This window comes from Miniopterus schreibersii (genome assembly GCF_964146895.1).
Source record: "Miniopterus schreibersii genome assembly, chromosome: 15".
NCBI lineage: Eukaryota > Metazoa > Chordata > Mammalia > Chiroptera > Miniopteridae > Miniopterus > Miniopterus schreibersii.
In genome coordinates, this window is record NC_138115.1 from 29,455,334 (window position 1) to 29,478,632 (window position 23,299).

A 23,299-nucleotide genomic window follows, 5' to 3' on the forward strand; every position below is an offset into this window, starting at 1 on the left:
AAGGTTGTGGTGGGACCACAGGGGGTAAGAAAGGTGTGTCTAATCCAGAGATAGTTGGGCCAGAGACAGGAGAGAGGTCTGATTTCAATGAGGTAGAATCAGGATATGGGCAGGCAGGGTGAAATAAGAGTCTAAATGTGTAGACTGGAGGCTTTGGGATATTCCTATTTATTCCAGGAATTAGTCCTATTGGTTCAAGCACATCAGGTTAGACAGTTGGAAGATAAGCCTTGAAAGGTAAACAGGAAGGGTGCTATATGACAAGGACGGCTCCACATCAGCATTCTGAGCATTTGACTGTTTGCCGACCTTCTCTCCAGGTGACCTTATCCTAGGGCTGGATGGACTTACAGGGTGTGCCTCCTGAGGTGGGAAGCTGGGAGGTCCAACTTTCTACATGCATGAGTTAATCTGCAGAGGAGCTTCGCCAGTGAGAGAGGGCTCAGAAGCATAAATGGAAGGGATGTGTTATTCAGGAGGGAAGCTGTGAGACCCGCGATATGTACTTTGGCAATCATGGGGACCGGTCCTTAGCATGAACATCCTGGCAGTAGTGATTCCTCATCCGTAAGTGCTTCTAAAGAAGTACATTAAACAATGGGCCAGGGTCACAGAGACCCACCGGGGAACCTCAGAAACCAGTAGAGAAGATACTGCGACAGAAAAACAGGGACTCTAGTCAGCAGAAATGGAAAAATTTCTGTTCATATCAACCCACCAGAGAGGAGGTCTGGGGCAAATCAGTTTACAAGAAGATGAGCTTTTTTTTTTTTTTTTTAGTTCAAATCTATAAACATTGATCGACCTTAGGACCTTGATCTAGAAGACACTTTCATTCCTCTTCTTCATCCAGCAAAGGTTACATACACTGCAAAGCCAGAAATTCTTCTACTAGGAGCTCAGTCATTTTTTTTTGCCCATCAAACTGCAAGTATGTATGAAACATTCCCTCTGTGCCCTTCTATGCTGGGGGCAAGTGGGAGGGATTTGGTCGGAGGTGGTGAAGGGAAAGTCCCTGCTCACAGGGAGCCAGGCAACAGCATCCAATGCAGAAGAAAACTCCAGCATCATTAGAGGCTAAACTGGAGAGGCTAATAGGAATAACAAAAAGAAAAATCATCTGTGTTTTGGGGCTGCAATACTTAGGGGAGTTGGAGCATATTCCCTAAAGTACTGTGTAGGGAGAGTAGTGCTTCCCGCCTCTCCATGTTTATGCGGATAAGAGTACAAGGAAATTCTCTCCTTCCCCATTTTTACCCAGGAAATGGGGTTACAAGTACACCCCCACACATATACACTTTTGTCAGGATGACTGCCCTCCTCTCTAGAGCAGAGAATGGAAGAGTGGTGGAGCTGATGCATTTGCCCAGCCCCTAGAAAACCAGTCACATAGATGACTACCGTGACCAGGCCTCTGGTCTTGTCATTTGACAAGGGTACAGATGCTGCACCACACTAAACACTGCAAGGGACACAGGACCTTCATTTGGTAGCTGAGAAGGCAATTAATTATGAGAGTCTGAAGAGAGCTGGTCACAGAAATACAAGAAGTCCATGAAGACTGAGGATATTTTCATCTGTCAGGACTAAGGGGGCTTCTTGGAGGAAGTGACTGTAAGTTACTAGAAATTGTTGCAATGTCCTAGCGGATCTTGATTTTGCAATCAAAGAACTCTCCAGGTTGGCATTTTTAAGATCTGGTGAGCAGCTGTCTTGCTTTGATGGGAAGAAGACTCTCCCATCTGGGTGGAGGAGGTAGGAAACATACTCTCGGCCCTGGGTTACTAAGCAGAGAAAGGGGCCCTGCAGGCCCAGGAGGAGCTGTCCGTTTCAGCACCGCAGCCAGTGCTGCAATTGGAGAATGTTGTCTTAGTCTCCCCTTGCCCTAGGCCCACCACTCGCACCAAACTCCCCAGCCCAGAACCCTTACTAGACACTTACTCGTGCATGCCACTTCTGGAGGGTCAAAATCTGCTCGGTAATAGCCGGTCCGGCAGGTGCAGATGGGAGACGCCTCTGAGGGGGATCTGCTGTTGGAGGGGCAGTGTGAGCAGCCCTCAGCTTCCTGGCTGGCCTTGAACATCCCTGCAGGGCAGGCTGCAACACAGAGGCCATGTGAGAATTAGTGGAACAGCGGCAGCGAGAGGCCTTTCCCTGGAATTGAGAAACGAACGATTTTGCCCACCCCCACCCCCCCCCAAAAGGTCATGGAGATACCCCCTGCACAAAATGAGCATTTCAGGTTTAAAAAAAACACAAAATCCTATTTAACACTTCCAATTCTTCAAACATCCTTAGTGAAAAGTATCTTCCTGGTACCAATGGCCTCTCTCACTTGAGCAATATGAATAATGACTCTTCCTTTTCAAGTGTGTCGAGAGATTTAATTGAGAAAATGAATCTAATGTGTAACACAGTATCTGGGACCTAAGGCGCTAGAAATGGTCATTCTCTCCCTGTTATACCTGGTTAACAGCCTTACCCTGAGCCACTCACTGAAGGAATCTTGCCTAATGTCAGATGGAAAAGGGTCCTGGTTGACCAGTGGACCAGACCCATGGTTCTTAAATGCCACATGGCAACACAAGTGAGGGGCACTGTGTGCTGTCCTAATAAGCACTTGTTATGAATGATAGTAAAGGACTAGGTTTCATGAGTGATTCTTTAAAAAGAAATTAAAGTGATTTCAAGGTCACTGGCTTAACAACATCATTTTCCCTTAATTGCATTTTGAAATGCTTTGGAGGGTGAGGCAAGAAAAGGATGGCCTTGCAAGCAGTGAACCAGGGAATGTGTCATGCACTTTGTGTCATCTATCATGTACATGGCTGCAGGGAACATTGGGAAAGCCTGGCACAACCTGACATGCCATCACAAGGTGCCAACTAGAGGTGCCCTCAGATATGAGGCACTTCTTAATTCTCTGCATGATCACCTTTGAAGAGACATGCCCCCAAAAGTCTGACTCAGTCCAGCCCATCCCCTGGGCTTTCACCATGCCTCACCTACAGAGACCTTCTACCCCAGATAGCTGGTCTCCTCCTGGCTGATTCCTCAAAATATTCCTCCTGCCTGTTCCACTTCTCTGAGACCCTTTCTCACAATCTCAGCTCCTGCCTCTTCCTGTCCCCAGGACTGTACTCTGACTCATCCTCTTCTGAAGCCAGGTAAACTTACTGCGTGGTCAAGTCATTTGGTTTTCTTACACACCTCACTAACTCATTCCACAAATATTTATTGTAACCCTTCTGAGGACCTGATCCAGGGAATTTAAAGAGCATAGCCTGCCTTCAAGAAGCTCTTGATCCAGTCCTCATACAATAATAATACAGTGTGATCTTCACTGGAACAGAAGTACCATTACAATGACTTGTCCTGATTAAAAGCTCATCTTCCCAAATATACAGCTCCCTCGTGGCAAGTGCTGAGTATTCTTTAATAACAGTAGTGGTCACCATCTGTCAACATTCTTGTTAAGTGTACTACATGGGGTTGCTATTATTATCTTCATTTTGTTAATGATGAAATTGAGACATGAAGAAGTCCAAAAAGTTGCCCAAGATCACACCGTGGGAGAAATTATAATAATAATATACACATAAACTACTTGGAAAAATATCTACAGCATTTCTAAGAAAAAAAGGAAGGACTGATTCCTATGCTGAGAAAGTTTTGTCACTCCTTTGCTCACGTGAAGCGAGCTATAGTGTTTCAGCTACTCTGGAAGTGCCCAGGGGCAGGAGCTCATCTTGGATGGGAGAACATTTCTGAATTGGAATGTTCTGGAATGTTCCATGGAGTCCACTTCTTTGGGTTGTTAGCATCTGTTACTTACAAAAGGGTTCTGAGGCCAGATATTCTGAAAACGTGGATTCAAAAAGTTAATCTCATTTTTTATTACAGAATTTCTCAAAACTTCTAAAAATGGGATAGAGAATACTATGTTTTCTCACCAGGAAGCTCTATTTTGTCGAGCATCACCTGGGAGTCAAGTTCCATGGAATGCACTGGGGTAAATGTCTAGATGATCCAATAAGGTTATTAAAGATGTCTGTTATGATCCATGTAAAAATGGGTCACTTGCTGACCCATCTAGTACATTCGAAAGAAACTTCTCTGTAGAAAGAAAAACAATAAATCTTTACTAAAAACTCAACAAATAATACACCCAAGGGAAAACCTTGAATGACATACCCAAGTATCCTAAAATTTGAATTACTGATCTATCTGTCCAAGCCCCCCCAGAATGGTCTCTCCCTCTGTTTCCTCTTCTTTCCCTTTCTTCTTCCCAGATCTCTTCCTTGTCTCCTGTGAGAAGCACCTGATCCTTTCCATTGGGAATCACCCAGCATTGCTTGGCCCCATTCAGTTCTGGGGCTGAAGAACACAGAGAAATCCCAGGCCCGAGCTATCCAAACACAGCAGAAGCCCTTTCCCTGCAAAGTGGGGGAGGGGAAAGCAGTGCCTCTCATGCATTCATCTGGTCCCTTCCACACTGCAATTTTCTTAATGTATCAGTCCAAGAGGAACAAGGTGTTCTCACTTTCTTTCCAGCACTTAAAAGCCTCCTTGCTTTACATTTAATAAGTTAACAGCATAAAAAACATCTTGATATTCACAAGTGGAGAAGGGATTTGGAAAGTGCCCTCCTGAGATTTCTTATGAAGGAAAGCAGAACAGGGTGGCCAGAAGTCTCGGGACTCCAAGGTGACCACAAGGCAAAGGAATGGAGAAGAGCTGGTCCAGGCTGGACTTCAAAGAAAGATGCTTTAAGAAAGGTTGGGGAGAGAAGTCCTGGGAAGGGGTGTGGTTCCATCCTTCCTGGGGCAGGGAGCACCAGGCAGCGGTCAGACAACCCTGCGTCTGATTCCTAGCTCTGCTGGTTCCTAAGTGGGTGATAGGGGGCAAGCCATGTGATTCCCTCAACACCACAACTTGTTCATCTGTATAAATTATCAATAAAAATAAACTCACACTTCTCACAACTGTCACAGATCATTAGAATTCAATAAACTCAAACACTAAAATGTGCGACCATTAATAAGTGCTAAATAAGACTAATTCCTCTCCATCCCAACTTAACCATTCCCTTTTGAAAAACAAGTTTTCTTTTGCAGGAACTTTTAGAATGCTGCTCATGGTAGATCTTTGAGTCCCAAAGCAGGCAAATGAATTCTGGCACACAGTGTAAGAATATGTTTCTCCACAGACTATTTGTCTTGTATAATAAGCGAATCATTAGACCTATAAATTATATCTTACCTATAATTACACAATGGATGAATCTCCTTAATATTCAAATTTCATAAGTTAATATTTTAGTAAATCTGTGTCTACACATTCCCTAATTTGTAAAGAAGCAGCATTCTTAGGTGTTTATTAAACTTTTAGACTGTAAGTTACAAGCATGCTTGTGCTCTGTTTTCTCATAGAATTAATGCTTTGAGTAATGGTGAAATTGTCAGGCTAGTCCACAAAGCCTTTTTTAACTCGTCTTGTATCAGACACCGCCAATAAAGAAATATAAGTTAACAAGAGAGTTATTTAACTAGAAATTTAACACAGAAAAATAAATAAGAAAACTCTGCTGTCCCTGGAGAAAAGGCAACTTCAGTTATTAGAGGTGATATGTGGAGCTTCTGGGTAGATTCCGACAAGGAATATTTAGTCCTAGGAAAGAAAAAGCCGACGGCCCAGATGAGTCACCTGAGTATGCAAAGCAGCTGGGAGTAACACAGTAGAGCGTGGTAGGGACTCTGGCAGCCTGGAGACCACACACCTGCCTAAGGGTTCTACAGTTTCAGAAAATAGTAATTATAAACTGTCATAGCCTAACCAATTACACATCCACACTTAAAGCATTTTAAGGTTGATAACACAATTCTTTGCTATAATATGATTTTAAAACTCAGGGGTTGCCTTTCTCTTAATACAGAATCAGGGTCAGCACTATCGCTACAGTTATTGAGCCTCTCGTTCACCAAATGTTTACTGACGATCTACCATGAGCCAGGCACGGTGCTAGAGTGTGGAGGGGGGCAGACTTTGGGGAGTGCCTTCCCTGGTGGGAAAGGTAGGTAATGGAAGGCTGATTCCGATATAGCGTGATCCGGGCTGTGCTTGTATGTGCACGGGGTGGGGGGACTGGTCGGGTAGGATGTGCATCATTTTGGGGATCCGTTCTTATGAGATAAAGACCATAAGAAACAGTTTCCTGCGGTGAGTAGGAGGCGAGATTCAGAAAAGAGGCAAAGACAAAGCAAAATAGAAGAGCTGGAAGAAAAGGGGAGGCAGGAAGGGAAATTAGGTCAGAGAGTGCCCAGCCCAGGCTCTTGGCAGACGGGCTCATTGTCATTCCAGCAGGTGAGTGGGCAGAGAGGAGGCTCACGCACCTTGCTCTGCGTTCACACAAGGCTTGCCAGTGGGACACCTGTAACGAGGAGGGCTGTGCGTGTCTGACAGCAGAGCAGCCCACAACTGCTTTGTTTCCTTAAGGAAAGGAGGTTTCCTTCCCTCCATTGCTAGTGATCACAATTCAGATAGGTGATAAATGGAGCTTTGGGGTGGCACCTCCTCCACACACATCTCTTCCCTGCCCCCGCCTTTGATAGAAAGGAAGAGACAAGACCTGAGCTCCCCATCCCTGAGCACGTGTTCATTTGCCATTCCCCAGGCATAACACGCAGCGTTTCCCTCCCCCTTTTAAGTGACAAGGGGCTGTACTCGTGACCTCTAGCTGATATCCAGAAGGTCACCTTGGAAGGCCCACCCAACTTCCCAGCGCCTCCACGAGGTAACAAATTACCCGGTGCTTACAAAGCTCCGGAGAACCGCCCCCTCTCGTCCCTGCACGCAGACTTCCAGTGACACTAAATCCATCACCTACAGAACTATTACTTTATAAAGAAACAGATTAAGTGTCTCATAAACAGTGCAGTGATTGAGATAATGGAGAGAGCCTCTCGTCCCCATCTGCGGCATCAGGTTATGAAGCATTTCCAAGCAGCCAGGAAGAGGAAATTAATAGAAGTGAGAAGGAATAACCACTTTTATGCAATTTCCTCAGGAGATAGTGGACCATCTAATCTATATTGGAGCCCTTTAACCTGTCACTCAGCACTCACCAGAGCCTCTTTAGCTCTCACAAATTTTCTTGATATCGAGGGAAGATAAAATGGAAACCTCAAAACATGATTGTATAATTTTCATATGTGGGGGGGGTGCACATCGCCTCTGCCCCTCCCCCCTCGGCTGAGGCCTCAGAAAGCAACATTTTTATGCAGCAGGAATGTGGGAGAGCTTAACTAGTCCCAGCGCATGGTCCAGGGGGTCACAGCTACTCTGCAGGAAAGAAATCTCTCCTTGCATTTTAAATGTGATTCTTCCCTCCACTGCCGCCTTCTGTCCTTGCTCTCTCTTTTTAATAATCTGATTAGTTCTTCTGATGTAATTTTTCTCCCCCAAATGAGTTTGCAAAGGTTCATGCCAATGAATATTCATCCCCTGTTTAAGAACGAGGTGCCTTTTTCTCAAGGCAGGTGCAGCTCAGCAGCTGGCTCGGAGGTCTGCCCGCAGCTCTCGGTGACAGTGAGAGGGGCAAGGCACCTGCTCCCGGCCAGGAAGAAAGCGGTTCGCAGCCCTGAGCTCCTTGCTCCTAGAACCTCCCCTTCCTCTCCACACTTGCTCCAGCTCTGTAAAAGGCAGAAGAGATTGGGTAGCTCAGCAGCTGCTGAGAACTGCGATGGGTGTGGTGGTGGCCGAGTGAGGAGGCAAGAGGTTCCTGCAAGACACGCATGCAGCTCTGCACAGCTCTTCCCTTTGGTCTTGTGGCCTCACGTTGGGCCCGGTATTTAGACTCACTCCTGTAGCCCAATGTCCCCATCGCCTTCCCATTATTGATGGCTGACACCATGGTTACTTGACTCTGGAATTCCAGGCTCCCTGGAAGGCAGTGGCAGTGGGGCTCCTGTGCTGGAATTCCCTCATCTATTCTCACCAGCAGTCTTTGCTCCTCCCACAGATGGGTGCCCCTGAACAATCCCAGGGACCCGCGTCTTGTGCTGCTCCCACTTCCCCTTACATTCACAGCAATATGTTGAGAAAACTGACAGCAGAGAAGTAATTCCCAGGCAGGCATGTGTCCATTCACCTTACTACTGTACTAGTTTGGAAGTTCTCTGAAGGCAGATGCTAGGCCTTGGCATGTTTGCACTTCCCTCTCCCCAGAGCGTAGCACCAGCTTACACTCAGGCACATGCAGTCTGTGACTGATTGAACTGAATGCTCGCCTGAGGCTGTGATAGGACCCAAAGATAAAAGCTGTGATAAAAATAACAACAACAACAATATGATCTTCATATTAGAGAGTATGAGACGATGGGCACTCCCACGCAAAGTGTGGATTCTTAAAGCTTTTCTGTAGTAAGGCCTTCGAAATGTTTAGAGTATTGATTCAACAGTTCTACTCTAAAGCCTCATTTTGAAGAAAAAGCAGGCAGATGTGGAAAAAGATTTATGTTAATGGATGTTTACTCCAGTGTTATTCAAAGCATGGAGGGAGGAAAAAGGAAGGAAGGAGGGAAAAAAGAAAAAACTTAAAATTCAAATAGTTGGATATTGACTAAATACATCATGGAGCATCCATATAATGGAATACTACATGGTCATTAAAAGTATGCTATGGAAAAATATTTTAAAAGTTGTTTTAGAACTATATAGAGAGTATAAACTTCATTATACACATATACATATGCACATGCACACGCAAAGACATATACATATACATCTATGTGCATAGTATATATAAACTCTACTCACTAAAATGAAAGCTGGGAGTGGCAGCATTACTGACGATGATTATTTTCTGCTTTTCTATAATTTCCCAGTGTTTTGTATTGTATGTATAAGACTTGAGTAATCAAAGAAAATCTCAGTCACTACATTTTTAAATTTTGGGAGGACACAAAAGTATGGATGGCATCCTCTGACCCTAAGGAGCTGAGCTGAGCAGGACGGGGCTGTTTACTGAGAAAAGCTCTACCCCAGAGGTGGGGATGCCTGTGCCAGAGGTCACTGGAGGAAGGGGAGAGTAAAGGGAAGCTGGGAAGGCTGACTGGAGAAGGCAGGACATGCACAAGCCTTGAAGGATGGGTAAAAGTTGATGCAGAAATGGGAAGGTGGGGCAATGGGAAAAGAGTCCCCAAGACTCAGAGAAAACAGCCTCCTGGGTAGTTTCAGAAGTTGCCAGGAACATGAAGCATTTATGGAGGACATGGCAGGAGGTGGGCTGGGGCACTGTCACTTCTATATGGACCTGCACACCTGAAGCCAAATGGATCTCCAGGTCCTGCCTCCCTGGGCCCCATGCCAGCTGTAATGGCCTGTGCAGAGGGGATACTCAGCTGTGTCATACATTCGTATCACTCTTGGTGACACTTGCTGAAATTGATGAATGCTGTTTACACTATGACACAGACAGGACTGTAACTTCCAGTGCCATTAAGCTGCATCAATCAGCATAGAAGTTGTTAAAGAGGTGGGGTCAGCAAGCCCTCCAGGTGATCCTGATGCAGCTGCCGACTAAAAGCCACTACCCTAGACCACCTGGGAGAGCAGAAACGTCACAGCTTGGGAGCTGAGAAAACTGCTACTTACTGGTTGTGTGACCTTAAGCAAGTTACTTAATCTTCTGAACCTCATCTGTGAAAAAAGGTCCTAGCTTTTGAAGATCAATGTATGCAGATAAACTTTCTGGAATGTAGCATCTCCTCAATAAATAGCAGATGTTTTTTGCAAGAAGCCATGCTGAATGTTTTCATCAATTACTCATTGTAAAGGGTTTAAAGTGACAACTTACTATATACTTGGAGCTGTGCTAGGCACTGGGATACACGAATGGGTGAAACACACAAAGACAAAGACCCCCATCCCACTCCCATGGAGTTGACATCCTAGTGGAGGAAGATACACCCCAACCGGTAATTCCAACAGATGGGATGAATGTGAAGAGCAGGGGCCTAATCCAGTCTGGGAGGGTCTGGGGCAAATGACATCTAAGTCTAGACATAAAGAATAAATAACAGCCATACAAGCTGGCAGATAAGGTGGGTTAGTGAGGAGAGGTAGAAAACCTTCCACACAGAGAGAGTAACATGTGCAAAGGCTCAGGAGAAAGACTCCATGAAGACACTGAGCAGTGTGTCCGTGGTCGAGGTGTAGTGTAAGTGCCACAGGCTCAGGGAGAGCGCATGTGTGGGGTGGGCTGGGCTAAATCAGCCAGTGAGGAGGCTGGGTCTGGACAGGTAGCTTGAGCTCCTGGTATCAGACCTTGGGCTTTGGGCTGAGGTCCAAGGGAGTCACTGATGGGATTAAAGTTGGGGAGAAACACAACGGGATTTTTGTTTCTGAAAGATCACACTGGCTGCTGGGAAGAGAATGAATTGGAGGAGTGGAGATGGACCAGGGTAATAGGAACAGGGAGACATAGGCAGATTCAAGAGTCATTTAGAAGAGGAGGACCTGGCGATTGATTAGGAGTCACTGTTAATCGGCAGATTTGCATTGAGTGCCTACTGGGTGCCGGGCACTGTGCTGGGTGCTGGGAGTCAGACAGAAGGACCCCGTTGTCTGGCTGTGTCCCTGCTCATCCACTTAGGTTAGGCCTTTTCCTCTCCCTGGGGTTCTCTTTTTAAAATCCATCACCCTGGCAGCGGGTTCACTGGCCCTATGACTTTGAGGGTTTTGGGAGTGACATTAGGAAAGGGCGCAGAGTGGGGAAGGTGGGATAGGGGCTCACTCAGAAACCAGAAATGATCTGGCAACTCTGGCTGTGTCTGCTCCCCAAGCCTGTCCCCTACCGACCAGTCTGCAAACAGTGCTAGAGGAGCCCCTGCACCAAGGGAGGGGTACAGTTTAGATTCAGGAATCCTCAGAGCAGCCAAAGCCTTCAGGACTTTGGAATGGGACCCCCGGGAGGCGTCCTCCAGCTAGAGACCCAGCCACCACTTTATTTCATTGGCCCCTGAAGGAGTGGCATTACCTGAGCCCCTCCCAACAGGCTGACTTGCCAGCCAGCAGCTTCTGAGAGCCCCCATGGGGCAACTTCCCTTTTTCATGCACGTCTCATTCATTCAACATGCATTTGGGGATCACTTCTATGTGCCCTGAGTTAGGTATGAGAGAGTCACTTTCTTACCATCGGGAAAGAAGAGGGTTATTGTTGAGGAGGGAAGGTAGACGTGCAGGGAATCAGAAGTGAAAGTGGGCCCAGTGGGAGCCCCCAATCCAGAGGCAGCAAATGCCAGGTAGCGATGGAATCCTCAAGGCATTGGGCTCCCGGAGCAGGGCAAGGCCTCCTGGACAAGAGCGGTTGCCACAGCCAGGTGGTACAGGAGGTGGGCGAGCCTGTGCTGGGCAGGGTGGAGGGTCTGTCATTTAGAAGAGGACAGCGGCACCCTGCCAGCAACCAGGGCAGGCTCGTCTAAGGGAACCCTCCCATTTCCCTCTCACCACCAGGGAGATGTTTCTTGGAGCTGAGGAAGGTAAGGGTCAGATCACTTTGGCCACTCCTAGGGGCCCCAAGGTCCTCTATCCTGATTGGACCCATTGGGCCACCAGCTGCCAGGCTTGGGCTCCTACTGCTATGCCAAGGTGCTGAAAGGTAGGGAATCCCCAGACGCCTCCTCCCTGGGTCCGGTCTCCACCCGAGTCAGAGCCTGGCTGCCAACATTCTAAAAACATCATCAGTCTGGTAGTTCTGGGCGACAGGGGAGGGGGACATATGCTGGCAGTCATGCTGCTGCCCACATTTTCAAACTGAAGTGTTTACCTTCTGAGAAAAATCTTATTTTTAAGTTTTTCCCCTGACACAGACCTTGATGCATTCCTTTTAAAAATAATTTATAAGCAAGTTCTTAAGATAAACGAAGGTGACTACTCACTGTTGCTCATGCTAGACGATGGTGAGAAGCCACCAGGGCTCCTGCCCTTTCCCGTGGGCCAGAAGGCCTGGGCCAGCCACCTGCGCACACAGCCAGCCAGGCCTCGTGGGTCATCACGCCCAGAACCCGCACCGCTTCCCCTGCTCTCTCTGCTGTTCACAGGGCCAATATGAAAAACAAAAACAGAAACCCAGAAACAAAACCCCAACCACAAATCTCATTTCCCCTCCACAACCTGCCAAGTCAAATACTAATCTTCTCTTAGGGAAGGTTATTTATTTCTCCCTTTCCAAGCTGCCTCACCACACAGCTTTGGCGAGTCCACAGATCATAGGAAGCCAGGGCAGGAAAGGACCTTAGAAAGATCCTCGAACAGGGTTAGCAAGTATCCAGCATAGCTACTATTAACACATCCACATGCCAGCCACGGCAGACATCACTAATCAATCATGGCACCCATTCCCAGACTGAGCTCAGTATCTTTAACTCAATGGCCCAGGTAGCTGCTATCCATGGATCAAAGTGACTCACCCCAGAGTTATGACAGGGAAAGCGACACCCAGAGAAGGCAATGAGTAACCTGGCAGAGGTGCACAGTCAGCAGGGGACCCAGAACAAGCCACAGTGTCCACTTCACCTTCCCATGGGGCCCCATCATCAGGATGAGCCTAACACGGTTCTCTGCGGACTCACTCCTACCCTGCCCCCGGCTGCCCCAACTCTCTTTCCTTCTCATCTCTGAGGTCAGCCCCACAGCACAGCCTCCTCTCGGGCTGGGAGGCCAGGGCACCTAATTATTCTCTCTGTGTGCATCTGGGAAAGAGCTGCATTATGTTTAAGTAAGTGTGGCTAAGAGGTGCCGTATCTCCAGAGAAGGTCAAGTGCTGCATATGTATAATATAAGATTAAGATTTTTCCCCTTCTGTGGTGTACTTGATAAAATAATTTTGCTGTGACCTTTCCAGAAACCCAAGAGTAGAAATGGGCACAGTGGAATTTCCAGTTTCGCCCCAGGTCACAGAGTCATAAACATATCAATCTATAACGATATTGCACACCATTCGAGTGGGACAAGTGTGAGAAAGAAATGGTTTTTATTTTTCAGTAATGATGGAGCAAAAGCTTTGAGGCTTAAATTGTCAAGCTGCATTACCAGAGATGTCTTGACAGATGAGGGACAGGAATCCCTCCCCTACCCTGGCCTGGCCTGTGGGCTCAAAGAGTGTGAGGCATGCCCCTCCCCCACCCTGGAATGTCAGAGAAAAGGGACCTGTCCAAGGTCACATAGGAGCTAAAGTCGGGTCCAACGGGCTCTGCCACGCCCTTGCCAGGAGGGTCTGCTGGGCCTGTGTCAGCTCCTGGGTTGCAGTGATAGTGGATGTAGCACTTTGCAAGTCTCAAGAGTCAACTCTGAAAAAGTGAAATCACCATGAACAATAATCAATATTGAAATAATAAGGTTATACTCATCCTCGAAATTCTCCAAGTGGGAGTGAACTTGACAAGGCAGAACATTTTCATGGCCTTTATCCAAAAGGCTGAAGGCAGACAAAGCTAGCGGAATCCATGACTTTTGCTCAGGAACCTCACCAACTCTGAAGGAGCCTCTGAACAGAGAAATGGGGCTCACAGGTTCTGGAATGGGGAGGATGCCCTTCTGAGCAGCTGGGCGGGGCCAACCCTAGGCACTGAGCCCCCAGAGGCTATGCAAGTGGACCAGTGGGTGTTGCTAATCAGAGCAGCTGGAAGAGGGCTCCCCTGCAAGGAGGTGGAAAAGGGATGAATGGTGTGTTCTCTCCAGCGGCCATTTATTTCCAAGTGTCGAGCAGTAATTTCCAGAGTGCGCTGTGTCTTCCCTATTTGCAGTTCCTGGATAAACATTAGCATCACCAACTGCCTTCAGGTTTGACAGTTAAACATGATTAAGGGAGACGCAGCAAAGATCAGAGGTGTTAAGGGTGCACTTAGCACTAGGATTTCAATGTGAACTTGGAGGAAACCATTCAACTGAAGTCACCACCAGGGAGGGCCTAGGGAATGAGCAGGGGGTGCAGACCCAAGGGAGGGCCAGGAGGGAAGGTTGGGGGAAAGTGGGGCAGGCCCTACGGAGAAGCTTGGCAAAGGACTTCCCCAAAGGAAATAAGTCCAGGGTTGAAGGATGACAGGAGACTAGGGTAGGAAGCCACGGTGCTGGTCCCTCTGCTTCAGGGGAAGGGTGGGCCAAGTCTCCCCCCAGGCCTTTGGGTCAGGCCAGTAAAGGCCTTTTACTAAATGAGAGACTAGCATTTCCTACAGAGCACAGGAGAGGGTGGGATGTTGAGCCAGCCCCCTCCCACCCTCAGCACCCTTCTAAGGTAAGGTCTATGGGTTGCCAAGCTGACCACCATCTGCTAGAATGTGTTATAAAGTTGTGTCAACATTAATAACAATGCCATTAAATATAGCAACGGCCAGTATTTCAATAAGCATTTATCCTTGGCCAGGTACTTGGGTACTCAGCATGACCTCATTTCATCCTCATAATACCCCTAAGAGACATGAGTTATAATTATTTTCATTTTGCACATTAGAAAACTGAGGCTCAAATAAAGTCAGCAGCTTGTCCAAGATCTTAAAGCCAGTAGTGAAGCTAGGAATCGAACATGGGCTGCCTGAATCCAGAGACTTGACAGTTCACTGGTTGGGGTGTTTTAAAATCAAGTAACTTTCCTTGGAACCAACAAAACTAGTGTGTAACATGTTAACTATAAATGATGCCAACATGACTTCTTGAGGAAAAGAGTATCAGTTTCTGAGTTACAACCTCCACTACTTACAGCCATAGGAAGAGAGTTCTATTATCTTTTTGAGTCTCAGTTTTCTCATCTGTAAAAATGGAATAGCAATAGTTTCTATCTCATACAATTGTTTTGATGATTGAATGAGGTAATGAATATACAATGTTTGGTGCACTACCTGGCCTGCAATAACTACTCAATTAAAAGTAGCTGTTATATTATTCTATGATAAAATTATGCTGTGTTCACTATAGGTAATGTGTCAGCACCTTGCTATTGTGTTATATTTTTAAAAGTCAACATTTGTCCCACCACATGGAACAGTCCCTTCAAGGTTTGGTAATACTTGGGCATAGGCTTCAATCACTAAAATCCAGGGATATAAGCAAAAGTATATGTGGCTTCTGCACAGTGGCCATCCAGAGAGAAAGCTAGCTCTTTCCTCCCTTTCTTTATTCTGGCTGGCTGGACAGTAGACATGGTGGCTAGAGCTCAAGCAGCCATCTTAGACTATGAGGTAGAAATTGTGTGCTAAGGATGTCAGAGCAACAAGTTAGAATATACTTGGGTCTCCAACACCCTACCATGGAGTGCCCTACCAGCCTGGATTTATTTTACATGGTATAAAAGAAATCTCTATATTTTTAAAACCACATTATCTTACCTTTTTCTATTTATCATAGACAAACGGAATCCTAACATACCATTTATTTTCAATGAAACTAGGTAAGGAAGATAGTATCATTCCCATTTCACTGGCAATGACACTGAGGCTCGGAGAGGTAAAACAATATTTTGCAGCTAGTCTGTGGCAGAAGCAGAATTCAAAACCAGGTCGGCCTCCCTTCAAAGCTGATTCTTTTTCCAGTTATTTACTAAGATAAATTATTCATGGGGGTCTGGGCATTCTGTTTGTACAGGTATGTGCACTGAGGCTGGAGACCACACATGTTCAAGTGCACACGAGGTCAGGTGAGAGGCTTGGGAAAGGGACAAGATGAGTTTCTTTCCTGCTCACTGAAGACATCTTGCCCTACTTTCCCTGCCTCCAAAGGGAGGGGAAAAAACCAACAACTAGAGTCTATGTCATATGCTGGCTCTGAGCCCCTGAGTCCCTGCCTGAGTGAATTCCTGACCAGATGTAAAAAGGTGATGTATGGATGTGGTCGCTGTGTATTCTGCAGAGGCCTTCTCTGAAAGGCAAATTCGTCTTCCCAGTGGCTTCTGGTGGGTAGAGGGAAATAAAGAGAGTGTAAATAGTGGGACTGGCTGCATTTCCAGAGGACCAGGGGATGCTTGGGCAGCTCAATAGTGGGGGGAGGAGAGAGGAGAGTTCACTGACACTAACTGTCCCTAACTCTAGTGGGTGCCAGCTTCCTAGAATATGAGATGTTTGCTATTTACAGGGCATATGGGCACCTATAATTATTATTTACTGACACCCCATACCAAGCATGCTGAAGGAGCTTATCACCTTTATGCCCACTTCCCAGATAACTTCAGGACGGGGCATAGGGACAGAAGTAGCCAGCCTGCTTTCCATCAGCATTAGGGAGCACAGAACAGTGAGTGCCAAGGAAACCGCGAGCACTGAAGTCTAGATCTCATCGTCGTCAGACTAATAATCGTTACAATCCTATGAAACTTCATTACTGAATTCCCCCTGTACCATTTCTGCCCGTAACGCTCATTTGTTAATAACCAAGATAAAGGTCCATAAAACAATATTGCTCCCCTGTAACGCGTCTTTCTCCTTGCTCTCAATAAGAATCCAGAATTTCATCAGAAGAATGTAAGCGCTTCACCAAGATGTGTCAATTATTTCGAGATGACAGGTATTCGATTCCCAAATTCATCAGTGGGGACTGAAAATGTATTGGCTCATCAGGCAAAGTACATTCCTGGAAGTGCCCTCACCATTTGGGAATCAAATAATAATTGCAATACCAACACTTCGACTTTCTAATGGAATTTTTCAAGGAGCTAAAGAATTTGACACGTTCCCCTACCAACCCACTACCAGATTCATCTTCTTTGTGGGTTTCCGGATAATGAAGGCACTCGTTTTATTTTTCCCATTTCCCAGAGGAAGAAACTCAGATTCTCAACTCAGAAGCTGAGTGACTTACATGAACAAAGCATGTTGGAGGCAAAGGAAAGATATGTAGCAGCTCTTTCACTCTGGGGTTCCAATCACTTGACTACATAGCTTCAGAAACATCACTCCTTGGATCCAAGCCCTGACCTGGCTTTTGGGGAGACAGAGCAGAGAATTCTCAAGGAACACAAACCAGATGGAAGAACCAAATGTTAACAGTAATTATCAGATAGCACGATTAATGTGAAGAAAGCAGCATGTATAGGAAAAGAAGCAGTCCTCTCTATATATTAGTTGGGAGAGAGAGAAAGTCCCTTGGAGGACATGACAACTGATACGGGTTTTGAAGCATGAATAAGAGTTTACTAAGAAGATAAAATGAAGGAAGGCATCACAAAAGTACGGTGGTAGGAAAGAATCAAGGATGCTTAGAAGCTAGCTGATGTCCTTGCTGAATGCCCATCACCAATTTAAAGAAGCAGAAAATTTTACCTTCATGGAGGCAAAATATCGGGTATTCCAAATTGGCTGGAATTAGTCTTAGAGTGGGGTAGAATGTTAAACTGAGTCATGAAATACGTAGGAATCATAGATATATGTTGGGATTACCCTCAACTCCCAAAACTGAGTCTCTTGATGAGTGCTGCCAGTTCCTCCCTCTCGCAAGTAATCCTTCCTGCCCTCCTCCTTCTGACCTCTCAGAGGTAATCGAAGAACTTCTTGGGTCTGACTGATTCTGGACAGTGGGATACAGATGGTTCAGCCCTGCATAGGGCAGCCCAGACTTCCTAGCCCTGAGATAAGCACCTTCCTAATGCCCCGAGTCCACCTGTTTGCATTTTATGGGACCTCTTTTGTCCAGAGCAGAACAACAGAAGTGCAAAGGGGCCCTTCTGAGAAAAGGAGTTAGTAGATGTGATGGAATGAATGTCTGTGCCCCCCCAATTCATATGCTGAAGCCATAACCCCCAATGTGATGGTATTTGGAGGTGGTGCCTTGGGAGGTAATTAGCGTTAGACTAGGTGATGACAGTAGGGTCCCCATGATGAGATTAATGCACTTATGAGAAAGAGGTGTGAGATCTCTCTGAATGCAGGCACCGAAGAAAGGGCATGTGAGGACATCATGAGAAGTCGCCCTGTAAACGGGGTGCAGCTCCTTATCCGGCACTAATCTGCTGGCATCTTGATCTCAGACTTCCCAGCCTCCAGAACTGCGAGGAATACATGTCTGTTGTTTAAACCCCTCAATCCGTGGTATGTTGTTAAAGCAGCCTGAGTTCAGACAGTAGGGATGTGCTTCCTTCCCTCCAAGGCCCTGGCCTTTCCTCCAGGCGTAGGCTGACTCCCTTCTCCCGGGGAGGCCTCCTCCCTGCCCAGAATCAGGGCTGTACTTCAGGCCTTCCCAGGCAGGGCCCTGTGTGGATTTATGATTTAATTTGTGTGTATGGCACTAAGAAATGATTTCTGGGCTGGTCACTTAAGAAATGATTAAAGACCATCATTTCAAACCCACAGCACTCTCTGGGGGAAGGGAAGCAGTCTGAGACAGAAGGAGGTGTCGGCAATGCACTGAGATGGACGCGTGGCAGGAGACACCAGCTATGGGCGTGGGGGGCAGGGGGCCAGAGGCAGGGTGGGCAAGGCCCTTCTCGCTGCTGCGGCTGTGAGGGCGAGCGTGTGCTGGGAGCAATGAGCGACGCCCTCAGGAGGAGATGAGCTGCCAGCATCAGACATTTGTGACGCTGTCTTTGTCCACACAAGCAGACGCCGTCTGAGGCCGGCACTGGAAAAGCCAGCCGCGTCTCCCTTCCTCGGCATCTTTATGATCTCAGAGCAGTAAACCTGGGCCCAAAGGTGGCTGCATGTGAAGGAAGAAAACAACTCACAGAGGCCTCTGTCATCCACAAGCTTCCATGCCCGATGCAGACCGGAAGCCCGCGTGCGTAGCTCTAAATCACCCTGACGTCTCTTCCAAGCCAACAGCCAAACGTCACACTATACCAATTTATGAGGCGTGGCTATAAAGCTCTGAGACCAGGTAATGAACTTGGGAAGACACACTCAGCTCCCCTCGAGGAAGTCCTCAAAGTCAAGGCTGTTCCCAGGACCTCGTGTGTTAATCATCCAACTTGGTCACCAGAAAACAAGGAGCCCTGGACCGGCCTGCTTATAATGTCACAGGAGGCGGCAATGGGGCAGCAAAATTTACTCTGAGTGTTGACTTCAACACCTAGGTTCCAAATCAGTCCCTAAACCCTTGCTACCTGTGAGGTCATGGGCAAGACCCACTGTAGACTCTCTGAGACATGGTGGACTCATCTGTGAAATGGGGACAGGGGGGTAGGAACAGCTCCTCCCTCTCCTTTGCTGCTAACTGGTGAACACTTAGGAGGCTTGATTGGAATGTGAATTACAGCTCCCCAGGCTGCTCACCTGAGCCTCTCCTAACATCCATCATGATAAATGATGGTTTGATTTTTGTAAGCTCCTTCTATGCTGAATAACAAAAATAAATGCTAGAGCACATCTTCATCTGTTTTACAACATCTCTCAGCAGAAGGAACAGGGAGACAGAGGCCCTAGGAAGGAAGGGGCTGAACCCCCAGCTCCATCCTGGGTGTGAATCCCCCTCTCTGGACCTCACTGACCCCTTTGGTGAAATGAATGCTTAAACGGGATTCATTGATCCGCCCATCCCTTTAACGCACGCTCGCTCTCACAGTCATTCATCCATCATTCGGCCACAGCACACACCTTCATTAAGCAAGGGCCGAATATGATTCAAAGGCAAGCAAGAAGCAATCTGCACCACAGGGAGCTCACGCCCTGGTCTGGAAGACCTCTCCCAGCTCTGTGAGCCAAATCCAACCATGAGCACTGTCCTTTCCAGGCTGTGCCGATGAGTCACCTGGGACACCCTGAAATTAAGGGCCATGCTCACCCAGCATGTGGAAGGCAAGGTGGAGACTCAGCTCATCTGGATTCAGGCCTCCTATAGAGATTTTCCCATTAGTCTGCAGGGTTCCTCCATCAATAATGATACCACCCGTAATGAAGATAAATATTTTGCAAAGAACTGTCACTTTTTCACATGGGAAAAACCTATTCAAATTAAGTTTCTCCTCTCTCTCTCTCCCTCTCTCTCTCTCTCTCTCTCTCTCCCCCCCTCCCTCCTTCCCTCCCTCCCTCTCCCTCTCTCCTTCTCTCCCTCTCTCGTCTCTCTTTCTCTACTTTTGTTTGATTTTCTTGGCATATCTCTGAGCTAAAAAAAAACAAACACAGAAATCTATTCCTGAAAGGGAGAGAAAGGACCACATCTAGCAAAGATTCTACCCACTGCCTAGATAACTATTTCGCTGTTCTGCCACCACAAACACACCCCTGTGTTGGGGCTTGCTCAGCTGCCATCATCACTTGCTCCTGGGAAGTGAGGGTGCCCCATGTGGGACAGAAGACTCATGCAGACCAGGGCCTCGAGGACTGCACCAGGCTCCCTGGGAAGCCAGGGGATGGAGCAAGAGGGTCAGACATGCAGTGGGCTCACTGGGCCTTTATTCTCATCGTTATTTTTAATGTGTAGGTTTTAATGAAGTTGAGCCGAGTAGCACTAACTCCTGCCTACTACACAACAGTTAGAAGATCCAGTTAGAGAAACAGGAGAAGAGCAGGTGGGAGTCTCCCCACCTCTTACCTGCCCTCCTGCCTCCAAGCTCCAGAGAAGTTTTTCCTTGTGGTAGAAATGAACTCCACCTCACCCCACTCACTCTCTCTCAGACCCATTTCATGCCATTTCTGCTGGGATCAGGGCTTGACCCAGGGCTTCCATCTTCTCTTCTGTATTTTCAATCTCTGTCTGTAGGCTGTCTCCTGTGAGCCGTCCACAGGCAAATGACCCACGACTTGTTGCTTCTCTAACTCTCCCTCCTTCCCTCCCTTCACATCCAATTGTCACCACATCCTACCATCTCTGCATTCTGAGCTGTTGTGAAACCTCCTGATTTCTGTCCCCGCTTTGCTTCAAGCCCTTGTCTTGTCACCAACTCCCTGGTTTCCCTGACCTCAGCCTTCCTCCTCTGCACACCTGCCAGAAAGGTTGTTCCCTAACACAGATCTGATGGTGCCACCTTCCTGCTTCACACCTCCCAGGTGCTCTCCTACTATGGCAAGGAAGCCTGGTGTCTCGACTTGGCTTTCCCACAATCCCTCAGGATCAATGGCCCTGTCACCTTTCTAGCCTCTCCATCAGCCTCTCCCTGCCTGGCCCACCCATGTGTCAGAACTGCTCAGGGCCCCTCCTGGGAACACTGCATCCTTTGAACAGTTCTAGATGCCTATGCCCTATCCACCAAGCTTCCCGCACTGGGTATGCTTGGCTGCTTTCCCCGCCAAGCTGCTCCCGGTACCCCAGGGTATCTCTGTCTGTCAGTACCCAAAGAGCGCTCACGAACTCACACTTAATGAACAAAAATGTGGGTTCAGATAAGGCAAACCTTTAAGAGCTCAGATTTTTTTTTTACATTTCCCCCACTATATGACTGCTATGACCTTCCAAGATGTGGCTGACGTGGATTCCACAATCTGGGTGCTATTCTCACCTATCTCTGAACCTGGAATGTGCCCATTCCCTTTGGCTTAGCTCACAGTCCACCCTATCCATGACAGTGGCCCATGTTTCCCAGTTGGTATGAATGTCTTCTCCCAGATCAACCCCTTAACACTGTCCATGCATTTGCATCCTGTCATCACCAACACTGTCCATCTTCTATTACAGTGTAGGATATGGAGCAGGGGTGGGGGGAAAGAAAGAGATCTTGGTTACTCACCAAACTGTATGTTTTTGAGAGCACAGGTTATCTCAGTATCCTTATGTGTCCAAGGTCCTGTCCAACTCAGGTGGCTGCTTCAGGTCTTTGTTAATTGAATTCATTATAAGACTCCTTATATTCACATTGGCTCTGGCTCTCATGTCTGTCCATGGTGATCCCACAATCCTCCAACTGAACTCCTGGCTCCCCTGGGCTCTATTCCTGGCCTCGACTCACTTTTAGGGATTTTTGGGAAATACAGGATTTCCTGCAACTCTGAGTCCTGCCTACCTTGCCAATCATTCATGCCAGGGAGAGCTTGCATTTAATGCCTCTCAGCCTGGGCCTTCTGCTTGGATCTCTCCATTCCTGCTGCTGTCCCATCTGCCTCACAGAGAGGCACCCAGGCCTCCTCTTCTCCTTCCCCTTCCTCCCCCAGGAGCTGTGCAGCTCTGAGTTCTCTGCCACAGAAAAATGGCAGTGCCTTGTGTGCCCTCCTGCTGTCCTTCTGTTGGCCCTGCCTTTATAGTCATCACTACTGCCTTTTGAATCTTCAAGGGGTCAGATCTCCACCTCACTGGAGCTTCTGGCTCACAGGGGCTGGAAGCATGGGAACTACATTTCCCAGAATGCTGTCCTGGAGGGATTAGAGCCCACCCACCAGATTTGTAATCGGAAAAGAGGCAGAAGCTTTGATGTGGCTCTTGGACAGGGGTAGTGACCAGCACATGAGAGTTGGCAGATGTGAAGTTTTGCAGTGACTTCCAGCTGTTTCTATGCCTCAGCCTCAGTGCTAGAGGCAGCTGTGACCATGGCCAGCAGGGTCTTCTGGCTACTGACTCCCTGAGAGTTGGTGGCCAACCTGAGAGTAATTGATGGCCCAGCCTGATGGCTGTATCCTCACTCTTTTCAAGAGTTTTGTAAGCACCTGAATTCCTATGTCAAATCTGATTCTACTTGAAATAACCTGGGATATATCTATATCAACCTCATTCCTCTCCCACATAGCATTTTTTAAAAATAGGTTAAAATATTTCCTCCCAAAGACTTCCTTTTATGCCACATTTCAATATTCTAAGAAATTGTGAGGAACATATTCAAAGGTACCAACAATATTAAATTCCTCAAAGACTTCATGCACTTTGCTGATGAGAGAGCAGAGGATAAGGTAGAATCCTGGTCCCTCTTCCTCCCTCCCTTCCTCTTCTCCTCCCCTCCTCCACCTGATTCTTCTCCTCACTTCTCTAGAGGGAGATGGGATGGAGATTTGGAATAGAAGATGCCTGTCTGAACTGGAAGATGTTGGATGTAAAAGCAACAGTAGATACTGAATACACAGTGGTTACATGCCAAGCACTGTGCTAGATGCTGTAAGAAATTATATGATTATATTACTTAATTCTCAAAACAACACAATACCCATGCACAATAATAACAGCAAATGGCCACTGGGCTCAGTCTGAGTGGTACTATGGTAAGGGCTTAGCTACACTGTCATGTTCAGTTCTTCCACCAGCCTTCTAAGTAGGTGCAGGGTTTACACCTTTTAATAGATGGAGAAATCAAGACACAGAGAGGTTGAGTGATCTGTCGCAGGTCCTACAGGAGTACACAAAAGAATCAAAATTCAACCCAGGTCTGTGTTGCTCCTGCCTGAACAAAGATTAATGAAGGTGA

At 47.1% G+C, this 23,299-nt stretch overlaps 1 protein-coding gene across 1 annotated transcript in view; it reads right to left on the reverse strand.

Annotated features, from left to right (window-relative positions):
* The window catches only part of EPHB1 (EPH receptor B1), a 391,986-nt gene that overhangs the window by 123,986 nt on the left and 244,701 nt on the right, over window positions 1-23,299 (reverse strand). Inside the window, exon 4 of the mRNA XM_081159666.1 lies at window positions 1,942-2,097. Within this exon, the coding sequence (XP_081015792.1) occupies window positions 1,942-2,097 (156 nt within the window). The remainder of the gene's footprint in view (window positions 1-1,941; window positions 2,098-23,299) is intronic.